The 21,101-nt window shown below is 30.7% G+C and overlaps 1 protein-coding gene across 2 annotated transcripts in view; it reads left to right on the top strand.

Annotated features, from left to right (window-relative positions):
* The window catches only part of LOC129948920 (uncharacterized), a 33,968-nt gene extending 14,214 nt beyond the window's left edge, over nucleotides 1-19,754 (top strand). Inside the window, exons 2-6 of one of the 2 annotated variants that reach the window (XM_056060071.1) lie at nucleotides 4,020-4,430; nucleotides 13,028-13,262; nucleotides 13,328-13,464; nucleotides 15,319-15,463; nucleotides 17,421-19,754. In XM_056060071.1, coding sequence (XP_055916046.1) covers nucleotides 4,228-4,430; nucleotides 13,028-13,262; nucleotides 13,328-13,464; nucleotides 15,319-15,463; nucleotides 17,421-19,265 — 2,565 coding nt within the window. In that variant the 5' untranslated portion in view covers nucleotides 4,020-4,227 and the 3' untranslated portion in view covers nucleotides 19,266-19,754. Of the gene's footprint in view, nucleotides 1-4,019; nucleotides 4,431-13,027; nucleotides 13,263-13,327; nucleotides 13,549-15,318; nucleotides 15,464-17,420 lie in introns of both variants that reach the window. The other variant, XM_056060070.1, reaches the window with a different exon arrangement.
* The last annotated feature ends 1,347 nt before the right edge of the window (nucleotides 19,755-21,101 follow it).

The following is a 21,101-nucleotide window of genomic DNA, read 5'->3' as shown; positions in this document are numbered from 1 at the left end:
TTTTTGACAGATGACGAGTGACTTCTTTCAAACTGCTTTGTCATGTTTGTTCAGTGCCGTTTGGGAAGTCATCATGCAATAAAAATTGGTGTTGTATCACCAGTGAATGAGCTTTGGAAAAACTTAAATAAAATTAAGTGTTTTATCTTGAAATGTTGTGCGTTAATAAACACAATTGTCGTATTTGGGCTAATGACCAATTCGAAGAGTACTAGCGAGCAACCATTACATCCATTAAAAAGAATGGAAAGGTGTGATTTATGTGCTGGTGGAATCATTGGTTAGTAGTTTTTGTTAAAATAAGGTGGTTAATGTGCTGCTTTATAAATTCATGTTATCGGTCTATTTGCTTGTTAGATTCAAGCCCTTGATAAACTCTGATTTCAACAAGATAGCACATGAAACAATGCACTTGTTGAGAAATCGTTTTGGTAAGCACTTGATATAACATGGCTGACTAGATTGTGCGATATCAAATCTTTGGACTTATTTTCAAGTTTTCAGAAATAAGACAGCTGCAATTGACGCTTTGGAAGCAAACATTTCTTCGCAAAATACCAGTCGTTATGCTCAAACGATTTGTCTAAAGTTGTATTTTCAGAATGGACCACCATTTGTACATAATATCACTTTTAATGCTAAAATGTATGACTCGTTATTTCAACCGATGTTACAAATTAAAATTCAATTTTAAACTCATGTATTTTATTTTACATTATAAATCAAACCTCAAGAAGAACCAACCTCTATTTTGAATACTAAAAATTCAATTCTCAATTTTTAAAAACCTGAATCTTAAAAATGTTTGATAATTTTCGAGTAATTAAAAAAAAAAACTGAACTTCATATCTCTCTTTTCCCTAAAGCTTTTTTTTGAGAACGTTAAGCACAAATAATGGAACTCTTCAGCAAAGTTCACCAATATTGGAATTAATTCGAGGTACGGAAATATTTGTGGGTAACACTTATTTTTGAAAAATAAATTGCAGGTAATTTCTTTAACAAGATAAATCATTATTAAAACCTTAAAAAAGACGATCAATCTATCAATATTTAGAACTATAAAATAAGTCTGAACAAATATTTTATTGTTTTGTATTACTTTATCAACAAATCACCTCTACCCGCCCCTGATATGCTTCTTAAAAACAATCACAGCGCTATGAAGAAGCGCCACCGTTTTCGCAGTCGGCGTTTCTGATCCGAATTTGTAAATCAAAGATCAAACCTTGAAACGAAAAATTAGCAATTTATTTGGCATCTATGCAATGTGTATGGAATTTAGAGCAGAGTCAAATAGTAGGCAGTTTTCTTTTTTTTAAGTTTGAAGATGCAAATTAAGAATGGGACCACAAAAAAAAAAAAAAACAATTTAACATTAATTGCGGCCTATAAGGTTTTTAAAATGTAGGTTAAAGAATATATAAATCGATTTCAAATTTGAACTTGGAAACTTAAAAAATTCACTGCAAACGCACCCTTAAGCCAACAGAACTATTGTCAATGTCAAAATGTTTAGTAGAGAATTGTATTTTGTTTGCGTATGCATTATTACTGCTTATTTTTATTAATAATTTCTGAATATTTTTAACAAAGTTTTGCGTTATTGGTAAACAATGAAACTGATATCCTCTAAGGAATGCCATTTTAAAAATATTTATTCTCACAGGACTTTTTTAAACTGTAGCCATATTTCAACAATATACAAAAAGCGCTACAAGACAATGGATTCTTTGTTTTTATTTTGAAGACTCATTGTTTTAAAATAAAAAACACATCTTTGCACCAGCTTTTACGAAATTATGACACTATAGATTACGAAGATACTATTAAAAACCAAGATGACTATAGTCAAGTTTACTAAATGTCATTGTGCTTCTTTACCTCAAACGAAAAGAAAAAAAAAACATTAAAAAATATGACTTGAGGAAATAAGTAAATTAATAAACAATAAACATTTTAAACGATATACTGTCTCCCATCAAGCGTCACAACAGAACACAACCAACGTCAACGGAGAGCAACCGAGCGACGAAGACGACAACGACAACGCAATGATCTTTCTGTGTCGCATCAATTTGCTATCAACAATGCAAATTAATTGCAATCAGAAGAAAGAATAAACATTGAGCAATATTATTACACAGTAGCACACGTTAAAGTCGGTCGTCAATTCTCAATTATTGTACATTATATTGAAGATATAGACCATAGAGAGAATATCAACAATCAAACATTAGGTGGGTGGTCATAGATCGGTTGTGACGATCATCTAATGCTGATGGATTCTTACGAGAAATTGTATTCAAGTCTTAAATCATTCTTTGATTTGTTTCGATTATTAAACAACCAATTACCTTATATGGTTTTTAAAATTCTTGATTTCTAATTCTTTTAACCAAGTCCAAAGTTTCATCTACGATCCATAATTGAAAATACAAAATTGTAATAGATTTATTCATACTGTATTTTTCTTAAATGAAAAACAACCAACACTTTATCATTCTATTTGAACTAAAATTAAATATTTAGAATATTGCATGTTTTTACTTGAGATGTAATTTCTGAACCAAAAGTTAAGTATTCAACAACGATTGAAATGAATTTAGTTTGTAGTAGTTGAATTTTCCAACTGAATCCCTTGTTAACTTTTTCTTTTCACCGTGAACACATCCTTAAACCAATGATTAAACTGTCAATGTCAATGCTGGGTGTGTTACCAAACGAAGACTCTTGGCCAGTTTATATTTCTAATTTTCTGAGAATTTTCTCTGACGGATTAACAAAACATGAGAATGAAATAGAAACACTATTCCCTAATCATTCTCATCTACCAATCAAATAAGGTTTGCATTTCTATTCATCCCTTTTAATCAAATCATACGAATTCTGTTCTGAGATCTCTCACAGAAGTTAGAAAGTTGTATGACAATATGGAAATCTCGGAGATCTGAGAAATATAAATTGGACAACTTTAATGGGTGCTGGAAGCCTCATATTGAGTGTAATAATTGATTTACTTAAAAATCAATTTGATTTACGTGGTTATTACAAATAATAGCCCCATTAATTTACAGCATTTCGGAATAGGAATCAAGAAAACGACTTGTATAGATCTGTTCGCGGTGGACATTTCAACAAAGTCATAAATTGTAAAACAAATATTATAATAAAGAATATTTTTAGACGTGTTGTGTTTTCACGAAAAAATAAAACGAATATAATTTAACGTTACGGACAAGAACTCAGCTTTATAATAATAATAATAATCATTATGTTTTAAAAACGAATTCCGACAACTCTTGCAGAAGTGTTGGATTTTGTACGCTCGCAAAATTTTCCATTAAGTGGATAGATCAAATATGCCGGATGGACTTATTCGGGTCACTTGGATCCTCGCTTTGGTAATAAATTGACAAACTAAACTGAGCATAAATCAAGAAGCATCTGTCATAAAGATCAACTCCGAAAAAAGTGTTGCCAGACTGAAAACAACACGTCTAAAATATAACCCGTTATTATATCTCTGGGTCCAAAGTTAAGTTAGAAATAAGGAAAACCATGCTCGAAAATTGAATAAGAACTATTTTGGTTCAGCAATTTTTCTCCAATTAATTCTCAATTATTTCATAATAAATCTTCTTAAATATAAGCCAAACAAGGAAATACGTACGACGCAGTCGTGCATTTAATTTTTGTACTTATTTTTGTATTGCCTGGATTAGTTCATTTGGTTTCGCGCCAATTGTCTTTAAACTCATTGGTGCGGCTACTATTACGATAACCTACTTTAAGATACGAATTACGAATATTTTATGTAGATTATTCTTGTTTTTTGCACCTCGTTTGGTTTCGCTTAACGAATATTAACTACGAATAAAACAACCAAACAAAAATAGAAACATTTATTTGAAATAACTGTGATTTCGTTTGAATCTTTTTGTATTAACTTTATAAATAAATGCACCTAATTTTGCAACAATCTAATCGCATTTTGTTCAACTTTTATTTTTTTGCAGGTTAATTTAAAATAACTAAACAAAAAGCCCGACTATAGAAACAGTTCATTCATTCATACATAAATGTGCCAACATTTTATATGAACGTAAATGTGAACAAAAAGAAAAAATAAACGCGCGCGAACTCCTCCACAAAGAAATTTCTCAAACCAAAACAAACAAAGCCAACACAATTCAATAGAAAAGATACAAAACTGCACCGGACACAATGAGTGTTAACGGTGACTTGATGGTTGTCAGAAACGGACGTTCCACAAGTCAAGTGTCAGTCTACAATTACCCGGAGCATTTGAATCCATTTTACGAAGACGATAATCACAAACGCTTGAGATTTTGGCAAATTAATAAAAACTCAAAAGATGGCCAGGGCAGACGAAATAGTTTCTCATTGGGCGGTCTCAAGGATATGTGGTAAGTAAAAATCGATATAAATGTTTAATTTTTATTAAGATAAATTATTATACTTTCTATTTACGAACTGTATTTTATATCCATTGCGTGTTTGGTTTTACCTAGAACAACCAATTTTATCGGGGTATCCCCTTAAAATAAATTATTTATATACATATGTACATTTTTCATAGACATTTTTATATATCAAGTCGGAGGTAATTGGTTTTTAATTATAGGTTTGTTGTATACCACCATAACTGACCGTGAATAAAGCAGATGTCCGACAACACCTGAACCATTTTTTTTTTTAATATTTGTATAAAGTGTCTTTTGTAGATTTGTTCGTATGATTATTAGAAATTCCACTAATGCCGCAGTTAGGTGGTCAAAATATTGAAACATAACATGTGAAAAAACTATAAGTTATACTAAAAATGTCAAGATAAAGCTCAGAGCTAAAAAGGTGCTTATAAATTAAACCATTTGGGAATACTAAAAACATAGCATAACATAAAATATTATTGGTTTACTTTATAGGTGTTCATCAGCAGCTATAAAATATTAGCAAAAGCTTAATTTGGCTAAGCATGCCATGAATTTTGGTGTTACCTTTTTTTTTAATATCAAACCCTCTAAAGGACTTTGTTTTTTTATTTTTAAATAATAAATTAGGTTAGGCAACGACTTGTATAAGACCAGGGTGTAGTCACTTACAACTCTTAAAAATTCCTTTGGGAAAGTTGTGTCAGGGATGGAGGGGACCTTCAGTTTTTAAGTCGAATTCGAACGGCTTATCAGAGACAGCTCTTCGTATGATAAGAATTACTCTTAAAGGATTTGTCAATTCCCCGTAAGAGGCAGTACCCGCAAACTTTAAGATGGCACAGCCAGGGATTGAACCCAACACCTTTGACATTACAGTCCTGTGCATTTTTGTAAGGTTCATTCTTAAAAATGTAATAGAGCTAGACAAAATTCATAAAATAAGCCTACTTAACCATAACTTACAACAAACTTACTAAACCCATACCCGCACACTAAGTTAACAAAGTCCTAAGCATCTTGCCACGGGACTTCAATTACTCCTGTAAAATTCTTAAGCACCGATGCAAACCGGCGTAACGCTGTTCAATGCACTCGTGTGGGGTTTTCTCGTAGTAATCTAAAAAGTTCTAATATTCTAGAACATAATACCCAAATTCGAAAAATGAATAAGAAGCGTTTCAACCCATTTATATTTTAGCCCAAGTGGCGCGTGACAGCGTCTTTCGACACATTGCTCATGAGGTAAAAGAATTTTAGTTCCTGATAGATCCAAGTAAAAGATAAAAACCTTACAGAAGTATTCAGCTTTTTCATATTTATTGGAACACTCAATGTTAAAATTGGTGTTAAATGGAAGATAAACTGAAAAAAAAGTTTATAAGGCTGACACCAGAGTCAGGTACAAGTTTTTGATTCATGAATTTTAAATAATAAATAAATAGATAAATTGGGTGGCGCAACAGTCCGTTTGAGAACTAGGGCCTAGTAACTTTCAACTCTCAACCATTTCTGTGTTCGAGTACTGTTGTCAGGAATGGAAGGGGCCTACAGTTTTAAGCCGATTTCGAATGGCAAATTTGGGAAAGCACTTTTCATGACAAGAATTACTCTTGAAAAAAATAACAAGTACTAATACTTTGTACTTTTACTTTAAAATTTTAAGTACTGGTATTCTAAAACTTGAATTGTATTATAAATTCCACCTTAAAGTTTTAAAAGTATGTTCTTGGATTACTTTTCAATTCCGCAAGTGCCCCCATTTTATCTATGTTTTTTTTTAATTCCTCGAGTACCGAGTAATACATGTTTTTTTAGGGACTTGTCTTAAAGTAAATTTTATTTATCTGAAATAACATTTAGAAATAAAGGAAATTAAAACTAACTGCAGAATAAGGAATGAACTGAAGTACAAATGAAATTGAAGAAATGAAGTAATTAAAAGAGTAACACCCTTAAACAAGTACAAGTCCTTAAACTTAAACTTGAAATTTTTAAGTATACGTACAAAGTAATTGTAATTGTAGATACTTACAAAAATTCGAGTACGAAGCCATTATTGTGCTAGTAGCTACTTATACTCAAGAACTACGCACAAAGTTCTCCTAACTATCTTTTAAGGAATCACATGTGCTTGGGAACTTACAAGCATAGAATAGTTTTTGGATACTTCTTATTTTCTAGGTACTATAATTTATAAATCAAAATTGAGCTAATTGAAAAGTATTGTACTTAAACAGATTTATTGTTGTATACTTTTGTATTATATCAGGTTTGGCAATTGCAGGAGTTTGGGTCGTTGCAGGCAACCAAACAATAAATACTATGAGTAAGTTTTAAGCTCAAACATTTTGAAATGTTATATTTCTTAGATTTTAATTTAGTGTGAATTATAATTTTTATGTTGGCATCCAAGTAGGGTTGCCATCACGTACATCATAAAAAACTTCCGCTTTAAAGCATACAATCAACATTTGTATTAAAGCTATACACAACATGGATCACTTTTCATAATAAAAAGCAAATAAATATCTTATTAAACAATAGTGAACGATGTTGCCAACATAGCAAAAATTCTTAGTACGAATGTATTTAGTACGTTTTTATTTGTATGTTATGGAACAATTGTTTTCCATTTAGTACGATGCTGATTCATTTAACTATGATAAGTATTAAAAATGTCAGAAAAATAAGACCTTTTTTTTGAGATTTCCCAATTATAAATTATTATTTCGTTATCATTACTATTAAAAGAGATTGTTTTTTATAATTTTGTCAGTGCTTTTATCGGTGAAACTAGTGTCACTGTAACTGTAGCTGTCAAATGTTCCTTCAAATTTCTTCTTGTTTGATGAGCTTTGATAGAAAAAAACAAATTTAATGTATCAACTATGATTCATTTAGAACTGCTTCTGTATTTTATTAAATACTTAAATATTTTAAATACAATTTGTACACCTCAAATCAAACTTATAGACAAAAGTTACTACAAAGAAACGTAAATCTCTCGAAAAATTTGAAAATTCAATTTGAAAGCAAAAAAAAATTAATTTGTTTTGCCAAATAGAACTTAAAAAAGTAGAAATTTGGAATATTTACAGATTTCACTGGAGAACTCTACCGCATTATTAAACAAAAAATTTGGACATTGCTTTTTAATTATTAACTTTTTGAAAAGTGTCTTGAAAGGTTCTTATGAGATATAGATATACAACTTAAATCAGAAGTGTATTATTTACTTAAAATTATTAAATCTAACAACCTTTGCTTTGTTGTATTGTTTATATGTATTTTTTTGGATGAGAATGAAAAAATCAGACATAAAAAACAATATTTGGCGCCAGTTCCAACACTATTGATATTAAGCAACAAAGCACTTTGAAAAACTTCGATTTCATTGCAGTAGTTGCTCCACATTAAGAAGTGATTCCCCTCCTCTTATTTCGAAATCTAATCTCTTGAGTACATTTTGTTTATTCGTACCAAATTGAAAAATACTCAAAAGATTAAATTAAAACAACTGCAACTGATATTTTATCAGCTCTAGAATACTGGTGCTCGAATAAAAAGAAATATTTGAATTGAATATGAACCAATCGATTTTAATGTTTGCAGTACAATTCTTTTGTGTTGGAATTGGAATAGAAATTATTGTGCAAATATGTACATATGACTTTATACACATAAAGTTTATTGAATTTATTTTTTAAATAATGCAGCTAAGGGAAATCTATAAGCTACCTTAAGAGAACCCTATAGCCTCATATAATGTGATCAGACAAAAGTAATATTGACTTTTTATTTCTCTGTGCACAACACATAATCATACTCGAATAAATTTTCGTGTCGTCATCCAAAGTTCTGGTCGTGCATTGGCACATGTCCAGGTTTTCAAAAGGCCAAAACATTTTTTTGGCAACAAAACTGCTATATTGCCAGATTCATTTTTGCGAGTATATATTAGACGGTTTGTTTTTTGTATTTTTTATTCTACAGATGTTAGAAAACAAAACCTCATTTTCACGTGTTCAATATGGGAAAATCAAGGCAATAAGTTTATCGATTGAAAGCATGAAAATATTCAGGTAATGTCGAAGCTTGAAGTTGATGTCGATAACAACATCTGGTAGAGGTTCAGACCACCATATATTTGTATATTATAGAAGTTCATCTACCTATAATCTACATGCATAGCTTCGAAGAGTGCCAAATATTTGATGTCAATGATTTTTAAAGTAGGTGTTGTAAATATCAAATCGAATGATTTTGAGTTGAATCTATTAAATTCTGTACAATGTCAGCATTGTTAAAATGGATTGATATTATTTTTACTTTGAAGGACAGAGAAAAAAACACTTGATTTTCTTTTTGTTTCAAAATAATTTTTAAAGTGGTTTTGAAAAAAAAATACAAATATTTCCTGTCTGTTGTTTTATAGCATTAACTTTTAAGTGTAGAAAGTAATTAATTTAATTATATACTTCAAGTGTAGTAAATACATGAATTTGAGGTATGAGATTCTTCTCCTTAAAATAGTTTTTGTCTAAATCGCTTAAAAGTTTCAGCACTCGCTTGTTTTTATATCTTATTTCTATATAATTTATGGATGTGTAAAAATTTGTTTAAACAGTGCCATTTAGTCATACACTGAATTGAAAAATAAAATAATAATGGACAGTTGAAATGCAAGCAAAAGATTCAGCCTCGATTCCTGGAAGGTACTTAAACAAAAGTACTAAGCAAGTCGATGACAGGGGCTCCTGTCATTTTTTAGTGGATCTGTAGGATAAATAGTTGAAAATAAAAAGGAAAAAAGTTAGATTAATGAGCAAAGAAAACTTTTCAATCGCATTTCAAAAAAAAAAAAAAAATCATTGCTACTTTTGACCTTTTTTTAAGTATAGAAAAAGAAATAACGTATCTTGAAGCAGTAGATTAATGAGCAAAGAAAACTTTTCAATCGCATTTCCAAAAAAACCTTTTTTTAAGTATAGAAAAAGAAATAACGTATCTTGAAGTCATTATGTCCAAATTAACGAAACCTACTTTTTGTTAATAATGGGCAGATTTAGAAAATAATAATGACTACTTTAGCAATTAGTTTCAAGTTTCCATTTCAATTGCAAGTAATTAGTAATTGACGTTATTTCATTACAATTACATGTACAACAATCAAAACAAATATTTTTTTTAATTACTTCTAATTTTAATTGAAAAATATAAACTTCAATTACTTATACTTGTAAATGAAAAATAATAATTTATTATTTAAGTGTAATTAAAAATTTTAGTGAATTTGTTAAAGTGCTTTATGGAAAGAACCTTTAAATTGTTGAAATTCATTATATGTTTTATAATGACTAATTTATTTTACAATAAAAAAAATATATTCTTTACTAATAAAATAAAATAATATTTATTTAAATCAAATAGAATTCAATTGGCAAACCATTGGGAACAAATTAAAAAACTTGATAAAAGTAAAATAGCACACATAAAATAACTAAGTACTTTTGGAAATTATTTTTGAATGCTAAGTTAAGTGTATTTGATAAAAATAAAATTTTATATTTGTATAATGATTAATTCAAAAAGCAATCATTAATGATTTTTTGATAATTTCTTTCGTTTTCAATCACAATTATGTAATTTATTTGCAAGTAATTGATGCTTTAATTAGTAATTAAAAATCTTCAATTACAATTGAAAAAGTATATAAATATTTCAATTACAAGCAATTGAAATTATTTAAATTATTGCAATTACTTTAGTTTCCAACTCTGAAATGAACCATATCTTATATAGGCCTATTTTCAGAATTTTCCAACTTAACTTAATTATAGATAATATGCAAACGAATGCCTTATTTTCCTCAGACTTTTCAATACTTTCAGAAAAATGCTAAAAGCCCAATTCTTGAACACCAAATTTTTAAATTTAATTCGAGTAATCTCTTCTAAACTGAACAACAACTACAATACAAAGAAGATTTATTTGTTTGACATTCTGTATGGATGATTTTACATATTTATTGACTTTTTCTAAGATCTTAATTCATGGAATTTTAAACTTTATTCTTATTTTATATTGTATATTTTATTTTAAATTTAGTTTTAAAAAGAAATAAAGTCATTTCGAGCGTCTTGAGTACACTTTTTCCCTTTTTTTGTCTTAACTGATATTTTTCTGATTTATCAAAATATTATAAATAATGTAAATTTAGTTAGCTATTTAGTTGAAACAGCAAGTACTTGCGTCTATGTTGTTACATTTTTATTCAAACTAACCTTGAACTAAAATCACAATTAAGATAATTGTATCCACATATACATAGGTTTTCAATACTTCAAACATTTATAAAAATTATCATACAATGTGTCAAACCAGCAACCAATTTGTATGAAGTAAATTTTCACATGATATAGATAATGAAACTTCACTTTTCAGTAATATACATATATCTACATAAATAAACATAGTTAAGACCCTGACATCTAATATCTCCTATACGAACACCCTCCTTATATTCATTTTCATTTCTATAAGTACCTTACCTACTTATACATGCTATACATATCTGCTATTTTCTAAGCTTATATAAACTTTAAGTCTAGCTATATCTAGAAAATCCATCTGTTATGAGGTCAAGTAGCAAACAAAACAGCAAGTCGCGCTTAAATTGATGCTAAATGATATTCACATGAGTGTAAAGTACTTCAAAGCTGATCACTATTTGTTACGTCACATTAAAATAAACAACATCCAGAATAGTTACATTAGGTCTTATAGAGGTATTTGTAGAATAAGTATAGTATGGACTTGCCTTAAAGTGCATTATTTTCAGCTGACTTTGATTATCCACACTATGGTGGATCTTTGTAGATCTCAGACATAGATAACATCCGGCAAATGATCTTACTTTGAATTTTGCAAGTTTCAATTGTATGACGTTTCTTCCGTCAACTTTTGCTCAGTCAGTCGTTTACTTAGTATTAGAACATAAATTTGTTGTTTATATCTAATAAACTAAATGATGCACAATAATTATTGTAGAAGAAAATTAATTGGTTAATGAACTTGAGGTTTTAGTTTAAATAAAAATTCAGTTCCTGGCTGAGTATCGTGAACATGATTTATGTTTTTTCTTAATTGATGTATAATTTAAGAAGATTGTTGTGTCCTGTCAAGGAGAACAAAAATGCCTTTTTTATTTAGCTGTTTGAGGCAAGAAACGACATTCTACAAAAAATGAAAAACTATTAAACAAAATTTCCAATAAAATGTAATTATCGTTTATCAACAGTTTCTTTCACCTTTAGTTTCTATTAAAAGTATCAAACAAAATTGACAGTAGAATTTAACTATCCTTTATCGACAGCGTTTTTTTTTGGTTGTGATGTCAAAATTGCATAAATCTATAAATCTAAACAACATGGGCACTTGAACTGTCACCTTCAGTTTCACTTAAAATAAGTGATAAGTCTGCTATTACACGATGAATCTAGATGCATGCGACATCTTCGAATTCTTCTTTGTGATCCTATCCTGTTTCTCAAGTGCTATTACACGTTGAAACTAGATTCATGAATCTATTTTGACAGTTCTCTTTAATTTTTATTTCGTCATCGACTTGTTTGTTTGTCTGTTTAATTTTTATTAATCGAGAAAATTTTGTTATTCTTTAAAATCAATAAAAAACATTTTGTTTTGTAAAATTTATGGGTTTTATTATATATAGAAAGGATTTATATTGACAACAATTTTGCGTAGTCAAAAAACAAAGACATAGATTTCTACAAAATGAACTGTCCGTCGAAGTTTGCTTCTCGAACAACGAAGCCATATGAAAGCGAATAGCAAAAATACGAATAAGAGAACAGAGAAACGTCAAATTGTCGCAAGGAAAATTTTACCCGTGCGACACAGGTCGATTTTCTTGCGTCTCATGTTTTCGATTTTTTTTTCTCTTTTGCACTTATGTTGTTCGAAGTGTCGCATGCATCTAGATTCATCGTGTAATAGCAGACTAACTGATTTCACTATTGCAGAATGCGTTAATGAACTTGACACGAAATCGACGGAATGTCTCATTAAAGTAAGTAAACAGATCTAATTTGGAAGATATGAGGAATAGTCTACACAACCCCTCCTTTTTTTGGTAACTACTAGAGGAGGTATATCATTAAAATTGTACTAAAGTTAAAATCACAAAATGGCTACACCTTAATTTTTAGTATCATACTAGCAACTGATATTTGACATTAATATATGACAAAAAAATCGTTTATGAACTGTTTTAGGCCCCTTTCAGTTAGAGTCCAATTAGAAATGTACTGTATTATGACACTAAAAAGTTAATATTAAAAAATTATACGATCATTTTAGTAAAGTGTTTAATTATCAAATTGTTAGTAAGTTTCATGCTTAAAACTAAATATCGGACTTTGCCTATATTTTTTCTCCTTACATACCTACTTTACTGATAAACGTTTCGAAATTAAGACAGATCACGAAATGAGTATTAACATAATTGACTAGATTTATTTTTGTTTGTATTTTTTTGTTATTTACAGGGCATTTAAATCATTTCGATTGAAGAAAAAATCATCAAGCTTAGGTATAAATAAAACATCAGAAAGTCCACCACCACTACGTCGAGATATATTCAACAACGAAAACGGTTATAGCACATATGATCCTCGTATGCGCTATACAACTGGAGCAACAAATGGTACTCTTGGTGTTAATAATGCGTTCCAAAGAAACGTCCCATATCGAAGTTCACTTCAAGATATGAGAAATACCCAGGTAAATTTTCACCAAACGTCAGATTAATTTTTGTTTTGTAAATATAAAGTTCAAAAATTTGACAGCCGGATCATCCTATCAATGGTATTGGTTTCAATCGGAACGATAGATATCGCAGCACAATTCAACCGGCCACAACAAGCGGAAGTGGAAGTGGCGGAACAACGCCAACACAATCGCTAACATTACCAACATCCCGAAGGTACGTGTATCGCGGGTCTGTTACCCCGCAACCAGTACGTAATCTTGAATTTAATAGTGACTCTTTGGGAATGATAAGCCACGGGTGAGTTAACGCGTACCTTTACCTATGTACCTTTTTTTGCGTTCCCTTGTTGAAATGTATACAAGTTCCATCTGTTGCGCTGCTGGTTATGGACATATACAAATTTGTCCTTATTTATTCTACGTTCTATGTTATAACTCGCCTTGTTTCATATATATAAACAAAAATACTTCTGTCAAGTTACTAACCCACCAATAATGCAAAGGAAGGACATCCCAATAAAGGTTTAAGGCTTTGCGATGAATACTTAGAAAAAAGTTATACCTACCTTAAAAAGTTCTGAGGCTTCACCAACTTCATTACTAATGTACATACATACTACATATACATATACCACATAACCTAACTTGAAATTGTATTTATAGTTTTTTTTAGTTTTTAAGTTTTTATTAACAATTCGATTTTTCAATATTTCCTAAATGGTTAATATGTAAATCATTTTTCGGAAACAAGTGTACTTCGAAAAATAAATACAGGTCATTTACTACTAAGACCTGCTGTCAAGTTTCGAATGGCAATCGGTACAATATTAGAAACATTGTAAGAAGTTTTATTAATGAATTTATTTTAATAGTTCCTAATATTACAGTTCGCGGAAAACCAACAAATCAAATGGAAACACATTTTAAATGCGAACTTTTTAAAATTGTCTCTATTTTGATCACTTTTTCAAAAATGAAATTTCCATAGTTTTTATTTTATTCTAAAAATTGTAAAAATTAAGTAGATTTATTAAATTTTTCATATGTGTACATTCCCATTAGAAAGCAATTTTTACTTTTGGTGTATGAAGAAATGCTTATAATTGAATTCATTTAGTCTTAAGATTTGTAGAGTTATATTTTAACAGTCGTATTTATTAGAATTCGTTAAAACTACTCTTAACTAACTCCTAACACAGTGTATAAGCATTTATGAAGGATTTAATCAACTTTTCATACATATATAAACTTTCAAAACCTTAAAGCTATATTATGTAAATGTTTGTAGCTCAAAATCGCTCAGTTCAACGTTGTAACGGGATTTCAAATAAGAAGCTTGATTTTGAATAGACAGCTGTCTATTAGCTGTCAATTTTTAAATCTGTCATATTTTGACATTTGAGAAGAAAAAACGACCCCATTACTAGAAATTAAACATTAAACGTTTCAGCACCATATTGAGTTGTTTAAATTCGCTTTGCTGCAACAGTTTGCAGTCCATTTTGACAAGAAGAGTTTCCTGAAAGAGGTGGTCAAAATTATCCACTGAGAACTTGTAATTCAATTTCTTTAAACATTTTTCGTTGAAGCTAGGTAAAAAATATAAGGTCTATGCCAATGCTCCGCAATCGATCAAGAAAGATAGAGTTTTGAGGGATTGTATCTTTAAGCAGTCCGTATGCCACGTTTATAAATACGACTGTTAGTAATTAAAATGTGTAGACATTTGTAAACGTGTAGACATTAAGTAGGTGATCTTCTTATGTGAATACAAAAAATCTTACCAACTTTTCGCTCGGGATGTACTTCAAAATGTTTTCAACTATAATAAATTAATGGTTATAGATTCTTCTTTTCATTTACATAAGAATAAAAAAATTGACATTTAAATATGGGGTTGGGTATATCCTTCTCCTTCTTACAATTATGTATGTATGTGTTTATGTATTTTATGTACGTCTTTTTGTATAGGTAAATTCATGTGGTTTGTGTAATATAGAAACACATCTTTTTTATAACTGAAATAAATACAAAAATAAAATATTTGTTTTTTTTTAATTCCTAACAGATCATCTCAAGTTAGTGTGGCCAGCACAAATCCATTTGATGATGAAGATGATGATGATGTTGTAATGGGTGGTATCTCTGCCTCATCTACACCTGCAAAACATCCTGCACGAAAAAAGCGACGTGCTCCACCACCACCAATTCCAGTAAGTCGCACATTATTGTATTAAATTAAACTTAGAAAATTGTTTTCAGTACTTTCATTCGAATTATTAAAAACTTCCTATGAAGACCGAACTACGTTCCAATCTTTTTTGAAAGATGGTAACAAATTTGGGCCGTATGAGTAGAATGGAGAAACTTTTCAGAGCAGGTGCTTGGTTGGTCCTTATCAATTTATCGACCTAAAAACTTTTCTGCTCAAAGAATAAGCTGTCAAATTTTGTTAATATTCAAAGCTTAAAAGTCATCTAATTAATGAAGTTTTACATTAGAAAATTTAGATATCAATTACAAAAATTGATCCTATTTTTATGACCAATGGAAAACGATAGATTGTGTAGGTATTTTCTTGACGTTGAAATTCAGACAAAAATAAACTTGATTTACTTCGTTTGAGGAAGATTTGGCGTATTCCCAAAGCTAGTGACAACAAAGTCAAAAATTCAACTAGCTTTGTGAATGCAAAATTGCACTACAAAGCTAGTCAATCCGGAACTGTCATATATGTCAGTTGTAGTAAATATAAAATAAGAAACATTTGTGTTTCCAGAACTTTAAATAGTTTTTTTTTTTTTTTAAATTCAATAAAACCAAATAGAAAATCTAATATGATTTATTTATATTTGTATTTAAATACCAAAAGATTAACTTCATTTTGAATTCTTGTGTCCTTACTGAGCAGCTAATTGTGAAACGTCAAAACCAGTGTGACTTACTTTGTAGGCGACATTTTTACACTACGTTGGAGGGGAAATTTCGACTATTTTTGTATTTAGATTTAGCCAATCAGAATCTCTTGGCTACTTAGCCACTAGCTTTGTGAATGTGACCAATTTGTTTAGAGTATTTTTAACAAATGAAAGATAATTCAAAAAATATAAATACGTCAATAAAACAAACAAAAGAAAATTATTTGATGTTACTCGTAGTGCAGTTAGGCCGGTACTCATGAAAATATATCAATTTTACAATAAAAACAAATCAATTTTTTGACCAATGAAACGCAAAATAGGAGCGAATCGGTGTTAATTTAAGCATTTTACCAATGCATACTCATTTTAGGTAATGAATTCAAAAAATTATATGGACAAGTACAATTTAAAATTTCAGTTGTATGTACATTACATAAATAGGCATTATTTTAAATAATTATTAAAATAAGTAATCGAATTTGTAATAAATAAATATACATAAATGCATGCCCACTTCACAGAATTAGGTCTGGACACCTAGTGAAGGCAGTTTAATAAATCGAATAATTGGGTAATCTTTATAATTTTCTATTTTTGTAAATTCAATCGCAATCGCGATCACTTGTGTATTTTTTTATCTGTTCAACATTTGAAAAGCTTAAACAAAAATGCTGCACTCTTTTATTTTATATTTAATTTGCTTATCTTTTATCTTAAAGTCTTAAAGAGAACACATTTTTTCTGTACAATAAATACCTTCCCAACTATGATATCACAATTTTGTGATAAGATAACTTCAACTTGTATCTTACTTAGGTAAGAACGTTTGTGTCATTAATATTGCAAAAAAAAAACTAAAACAATATTTAATTTTTCACAAAGCACTATTATTTTATGCATTACATAATATTTTCTGTGTTTTATAAAACAAGTCAATGACATAAGCCAAAAATTCTTCCTTCCACAAGAGCCAGCTTCTCCATAGATTCTTAGGACTGGGAAGTTTGTATCGTTATTATTTATTATTAATTGCTGAATTATGCAAATGTCAAATGATTAACGACATTTTTCTTGAAATTTTAAAATAATCCCCAATAGCTCGATTATTTTCAAGACTTTATTCTTATTTATCATGTTCAGATGTTCACATTATCTACTCTTTTTCGCACAAATTTTGTTCCAGTACATCTTGTTGTTTCTTCAATTTTCTTTAAAACAAAAATTAACACTAGTCAATTATTTCTTTTAGGTGCATCAAATAATCAAAGAAGAAAGCTCGAGTGCTGGTTCCACTCCTAGTCACAAACCATCATCCACCACTCAGCCCAACAACAACAGTTCCACAGCCAACGAAGAGGAAATTCACAATCTTACCGCTGAAATTGAGAGTTTCGTTAAGTCGTCCAACAACGATAGTACCGAAAATCATCATGAAGTTCGATCCTCATCTACAACAACTGTGGTCACTACAAATTCACTTAAACAAAATGGTACAATACCAAAAAGTCATAATTCACCAACCCGCGAATCAAGCAGATCGATTAATTCGAGTATCGATATTATTGTTACTCCCGATGATGAACCATTATTCATTAGGGAAGATGAAGATCCTGCTGATTTGAAGATAGAAGATTCTTCCGTGAAGGAAGAGAAGAAAAAAGTGAATCATATCGGTAATGTGGAAACAATCCATATCCGTACAGAAAGCCCTCGGTCGACACCGGAAAGAATTGAGTCATCACCAGGTGGCGTATCATCTTTCCGTTCAGAATCGAAACCACATTCGTCTGAGGAAATAGTAATAGTTAGCACGAATAAAGAAGCTGTGACTATCAAAGAATCACCGGAGAAACCAAGACCTCCTATTGCAACTAAGCCAATGCTTCCAAAGTCTCCACCACCTGTTTCTCCTAGATTGTCAAATGCTCGTCGAGAAGTTTTTATAGCTGAAACTCCAGATACTCCTGCAATGAGACGAAAAGAAATAAAAGTGGTCGAAGAAGTGCCTTCCTCCCCAGAAACGCCACATAGGGAGATAGGAATTGACGTTGGTGCTCATCGTAAGACACCTACACCTTCGCGCCATGAAGTTACTATTAAAATTGTTGCGGTAGGTGAAGATAGAAAACATCAACCAGCTTCACCGGTTTCAACTCCTGTCCCAGCTGTGAGGGAGCAAAAACCCACACCGCCTGAACGAAAATCACCTCACACAGCTGTTAGAAAAGTTGAAGTGACCGAAACAGAGCTAAGCTCTCAAGTAGAGTCAAAGCCATCGCCAAAACCTAAAGAAGAAATTAAGATTGAAGAAAATATTTCCAATCTTGAAGAAGATCTTCCGACAACAATTTCCGAGCTTCAGTTAATTATTTCTGAAATCGAAGAAGTTGCTGATCGAATAGAAGATTCCACTACACAATCAAACCTTCCTAAACCCGTTACAACTCTAACTCAAACTTCTGAAGTTGACGCCCATCCAGCTCCTATTCAGAAGCCTCCGAGACATAAGCACTTTGTTGAAGATATCAACGAAAATATTTACCGGCCACGACCAAGTCAATGGAAGGAATCGACACTAGCCCCGTTGGAGCCAGTTCCCCCAGAAAAACGACGATCTGTCAAACAAATCATCGATTCCATCAATCGAAGCCAAAAACTCCTCGGCGGTGCAAAGAAAGAAGAAGAAATCGAGATCGATGCCAATAATCCACAACGAAATCAAAGCGAAACAAATACCAATGCCATGGAACAAAATCTTAAAAGTTTGGCCGAGTCCCAACGAGAGATGAAGCGAATGCTTCTTGAACTCGAAGGACTCGAGAATGCCCACGAACACGAACAGAAGCTTTCTAATAAGGCAGATGAGAATTTTCAAGGCATCTTAGACACAATTGTGTCAACGCTAGCTAAAGAAACTGATAAAAATGGCAACATGGAGGTGTTCAAAAAATGCACCATTACAAAAGAAGTCAACAACACGTCGAGAGAATCTTCGCCAACTAGTTCTAACCTCGATTGGAATCCATTGCCAAAGCCCAAGCGAACTAATAAAAATCTTTCACCAGAACTCCAAGTGAAGAGGAATAACAAATAATAATACTTCAAAACTCTCAACACTGATGTGTTTGAATGATTTTTTGGCGTTGGTGAATTTAATAAAAATGTGACCTCATAAAAATCCTTTTGTGCAATATTCAAAGGTTCATCTTTAAAAAAAAAATGAAGAACTTTATAATTTGGATCGTGAAAAAAAGAACTAAAACTCCAAATAAGTTCATTAGAGCCCACGACAGCGAAAAAAAATTTAAATTTATACATAATTAATTATTACTCCTATATTATATCGCCTTATATAAAGAAAAGAAATAATTTATAATTATATTATATATTACGTTATGTGTTATGATAATTTTTATTATTTATAAATATTTAAACAAATAATTAGCAAAGTCAAGATGATTAAACGTGGGTTTATTTTTTTTTGTAATCGCGCTAAGCAGCTAACCAATCAATGGGATAATTTTTAGAAATTTAATAAAGTCTATGTGCCTAAAGTTTCAATTTTATTCTAACTTTTCAATAATATTGTTGTTTTATTTTGATATCGTGCCTCCATTCTTAAAAATTAAGTAAAGAATTCATAAGTTATTTGAAAGATGTAATAAAATAAACGGGTAATGTATTTTCGTTTTCTTTGTAAATAGTTTTAAAAGCGGTATACTCAGGCGTATACTTGTTTTTTGTATTCGTCTCTACTATCTTTTGGGTTTCTGACAATTAAGTTGCTCTTTGAAATTTTTTTTGGTTTGTTGATAAGATACAAAATTATTGCTTCTTTCTGTAGGAAAACTCTTGCCAAAAACCAGCTGAGTCAATATACAGGGTTATCCATTTTGCGGTTTCAAAAGTAAACATAAGTAAAAAGCATATAAAATATTTGTTGTCATAATATTTCATTTTTATTATAAAGTTTGAACGTTGACACAACATCATTTAAATAACCACCAAGCGAGTTGTTGCAATTCGATTATTTTGAGGTATTTTTGGACCACTTTTTGACACATATTGGGTATCTCAGCCATAACTTGACGAATGTTGGATTTTAAGTGCTCAAGAGTTAAAGGTTTATCTGCATAAATACGGTCTTTCGCTTAGCCCCACAAAAAAAGTGCAGCGGTGTCAAATCGCATGATCTTGCTTTCCAGTTGATATAGCCACGACGAAAAATTAAGCGGCCAGGAACTGTCTCTTACAATAAATCCATATTTGCTTAAGTTGTGTAGCACGTGGTACCTTCTTGTTAAAGCAACATATTCTCAAGTCGTATTTATGTACTTCATTAGCAGGCAAAAAAAGTCGGTTATCATATGACGTAGTTTTTTTCCAATCACATCACCCGACGAAAAAGCCCATCAAACAGTGACTTTTTGTGGATGAAATGGCCTCTTTCCAACTACTTGAAAAAAATTTTGTTTATTAACATACCCAACGAGTGAGAAATGTTCTTCGTCGCTGAAGAAAATTTTCAAAAAATCGCCGTTCCCTGCCTGTTATTCAAGCACCTATTCGACGTATCTACGAAGCCGTAAATCATCAAGTGGCTTCAGTTGTTGTATGAGCTGGGCTTTATATGGATGTGAATACAAATGCAAAATACGCCATAATGTGTCGTAAGACAGTCCTAATTCCTGAGATCGACACATTCGGGTCTTCGGCAACACTTTCACTTACAGCAACAGTACTAGCTATCTGTAACCAATCCAGTCTCTTCAAATTTCTTTATGGTTTTGCCAATTGCTTGCGTAGTTGCACGATATGTGGCTATGGCAGAAACACTATTTTTGCAGCATGTTTTAATAATTTGTATGCGTTGTGCGATAGTTAAGCGATCCATTTGTCATACTTTCAACTAAAAAAAAATTGGTTTAAC

Source organism: Eupeodes corollae, chromosome 3 (assembly GCF_945859685.1).
Source record: "Eupeodes corollae chromosome 3, idEupCoro1.1, whole genome shotgun sequence".
In the NCBI taxonomy this organism is placed as follows: Eukaryota; Metazoa; Arthropoda; class Insecta; order Diptera; family Syrphidae; genus Eupeodes; species Eupeodes corollae.
The sequence above is the reverse complement of the archived record's forward strand: the minus strand, read 5'-3'. Positions and strand labels throughout refer to the sequence as shown.